We start from the raw sequence: 2,698 nt of genomic DNA, 5'->3' as shown, positions 1-2,698 counted from the left end.
TTGGGATGAGGGTGTGAGGGCCTGGGAGTGGGTGAAGAGCGATTGCCAGGAGATATATAACGCGGGGATGGTGGGCGGAAGTGAGGATGGAGCCGAAGATCAGGATCATGAAGCAGATCAAGAACTGAGACGCCTTCCGTTGCGAATGATGGTAGATTTGTATTATTATAAAGACTTTCGGATTGACAATAGTGGATATCAGGGGGGGTATGAACAATACGAGTAAAATCTCGCGAGCAAAAAGCAAAGGAAGATGCCGCAAAACACTACTTGCCAATGACATCCAACCTCCTCTCAAGATCTCGAATCCACGGACCCATAACCTCCACATTCCCCTTCATCGTCGCCTCACTCTCCTTCACCCGCTCCTCCATAGCCTTCAGCCCTTCTCTCCACCGCTCAATCTCCTTTTTCATCTCCGCCTGCCTCCGCTCCAACCCACCCAGATCCTCACCCGCCCTCGCCGCCCCAGCATGAATCGCCCTCAACGACCGCAAGCGCTCCAGCACACTGGGCAGCAGCGGATGCAGCGACGTGATGGTGGGCAGCGTGGTGTACAGCGCCTGGATCTTGGCCGCCTGCTCGCTGGCCGCGGCTTCAGTTTCCGTCGGCGTGGCGTGCGCGGCGGCGGCGGGGACTTCGGGGGGTTCGTCTGTGGTTGCGGCGGCGATGCGTGCGGCGAGGACGGCGCGCGCGGCTTCGGTGGCGCGGCGGCGGGCGACGGTGAGGGCTTCGGCGTCGGCGGTGAGTTTGCGGATGCGGGTAGTGAGGCTTTCGAGGTGGGGGGTTGTGAGGGTCGTGGGGAGGGCGGGCGGGCCGGTGGAGGGGGAGCCGGTGAGGGTGCTGGTTAGGGTGGAGAGCTGGGAAGAGAGGTGGTGCAGGGTAGGGAGGATGGGTTGGAGATCGGATTCGGGGGAGTCATTTGGGGATAGGCCAATGGGGGTTTGGGATAGTCCGAGAGCGGCCTCGAGGAGTCGGAGTCGAGCGTCGAAGGATGCCGCGTTTGACAGAATCGACAAAGGGGTGGTGTAGGGTGGAAGTTGGAAGACTTCGCAGCCTTAGCTGAATTCTCAGAGTTCCAGAGAAGACGGACTTCAGTGGAGAGACTCCGCGTCAAAGCCACTTCTGACGGGAATGCGGCTGGCTCTCCTTTTGAGGATGCGTAGAGTTTGTCCAGAGATCGACTAAGTTCCAGAATCTCTTCATCTGTAGCCTGGCTGTCCGTTCCCATCTCTTGCTCAGCCCGCTGTGCCGTTCTACTGGCAAGCTCGTCCTTCAATTCCTCTGCCTCTCGACGCAATCTTGCCAGCTTCCGTTCCAGCGATTCCTCCTCCTCGTCACTGATATCTCCCAGCACCTCTGTCCCGTCATCTCGCCTCCGTCTCGCGCGCTTAACGGTGCGATATGATCTCCGCTTCGATGCGATGCTATCTGAAAAGTCCACGTCTCGCGCATCCACCCTCACGGGCTCGAATTGCGAGCGTGCATGGTCGGGTTGCAGGCGGTGTCTGTCGATCCCTGGGGTGGAAGATTCCTCTTGGAACGGAGACGGCGAGCGGACAGTGGTCGTCTAGGAGTAAATAGTCAAAACACCAGGGCCTGTTTCTTTGGGGGGGAACCGATGCACTCTCACAGGCACAGTAGAATCATCGGTCAGCTCGGGGGTTTCATAGATGTCTGGCGCGAGGTCCTAGGTGCCCAGTCAGTTGCAGTCAGGCTTGGGCAGGCAGGACACGCTCACCAGGTCGGGCAGACCAGCATACTTTTTGTTAAAGGCCATGGTCTCTCGCCCAGATCAATCAATGCTCCAGCATCTCTTTGCCGTCGTGCTGCTTGCTTCTTGTCGCGCGCCCGTTTTGTCTATATAGCCTCACGTGATGTAAATTGATGACTAATGATACACATTACGGAGTGTTACCACAATACATTACTAGCGCCATCCGCCCCTTTTTCAGACGGAAACATCGAGAGAAGAGACTCAAGAGAGAGAGATAAAGACAGCCGGAGGGACAGAGAGAAGGAGAAGAGAGAAGGAGAAGGAGAACGATATCAAATGGCTGCATCTCACTAAGCCAACGCCAGGCACACTCACCCTCCGACTCGCTGGCCATTCCGGAGCGACGGTTCCATGGAATGCATCCCCGTTCCAACTGCAATTCCGCACCGAAAGAATGAAAAGATGATAAAAATGAAAAGCATGTGCTTGCGGAGCCCACCAGACGGCTGGCGCTTGGCGGCCGTCTCCAGGATTCCACATGATTGCAGCTTCAGCATCAACTCGCTGCTCCGAGGCTCACGTAGTTTAGTTGTCGAGGATCTGGCATCTTGTAGCTACGACTATATTAATGACCTCGCCCGTCTGATCTGCTGTGTTGGGATTCATTTTTTACCGTTCTGCTATTGTCGTCTCATCCCACGCAGTCGCATAGCTCACCCCGCCAAACCAACTCAAGATGGCCGCTCCCGCTGATATCACCATCCAGAACCTCAATGGTCGCTTCTGCATGGTAAGCCTCTGGCTGCTTCAGGCGAACCATCCCTAACGAATACCAGGACAAATCTACATCCAACGACACCGACCCGATTCTCTCACTCGTAAGTATACATATATTCCACCACGCGCGGGAAACCAGCCATCTAACGGCCTGCCCCAACAGCAAGGCATCTCGTGGCTCACCCGCAAAGCCATCGGCATCGC

General features: G+C 56.5%; 1 protein-coding gene across 1 annotated transcript; it reads right to left on the bottom strand.

Moving 5' to 3' along the window:
- Positions 1-266: 266 nt before the first annotated feature.
- Positions 267-1,780, bottom strand: UREG_00621 (uncharacterized protein; the record flags this gene model as incomplete). The annotated part of the gene is made up of 4 exons (XM_002541061.1): positions 267-1,048; positions 1,261-1,414; positions 1,634-1,690; positions 1,742-1,780. 4 exons carry the CDS (start codon positions 1,778-1,780, stop codon positions 267-269), a joined length of 1,032 nt encoding a protein of 343 aa, XP_002541107.1.
- Between the last annotated feature and the right edge of the window lie 918 nt (positions 1,781-2,698).

This window comes from Uncinocarpus reesii, genomic scaffold (assembly GCF_000003515.1).
Source record: "Uncinocarpus reesii 1704 scaffold_1 genomic scaffold, whole genome shotgun sequence".
NCBI classification, from domain to species: Eukaryota; Fungi; Ascomycota; class Eurotiomycetes; order Onygenales; family Onygenaceae; genus Uncinocarpus; species Uncinocarpus reesii.
Note: the sequence above shows the minus strand (reverse complement) of the source record. Positions and strands in the feature narration are given on the sequence as shown.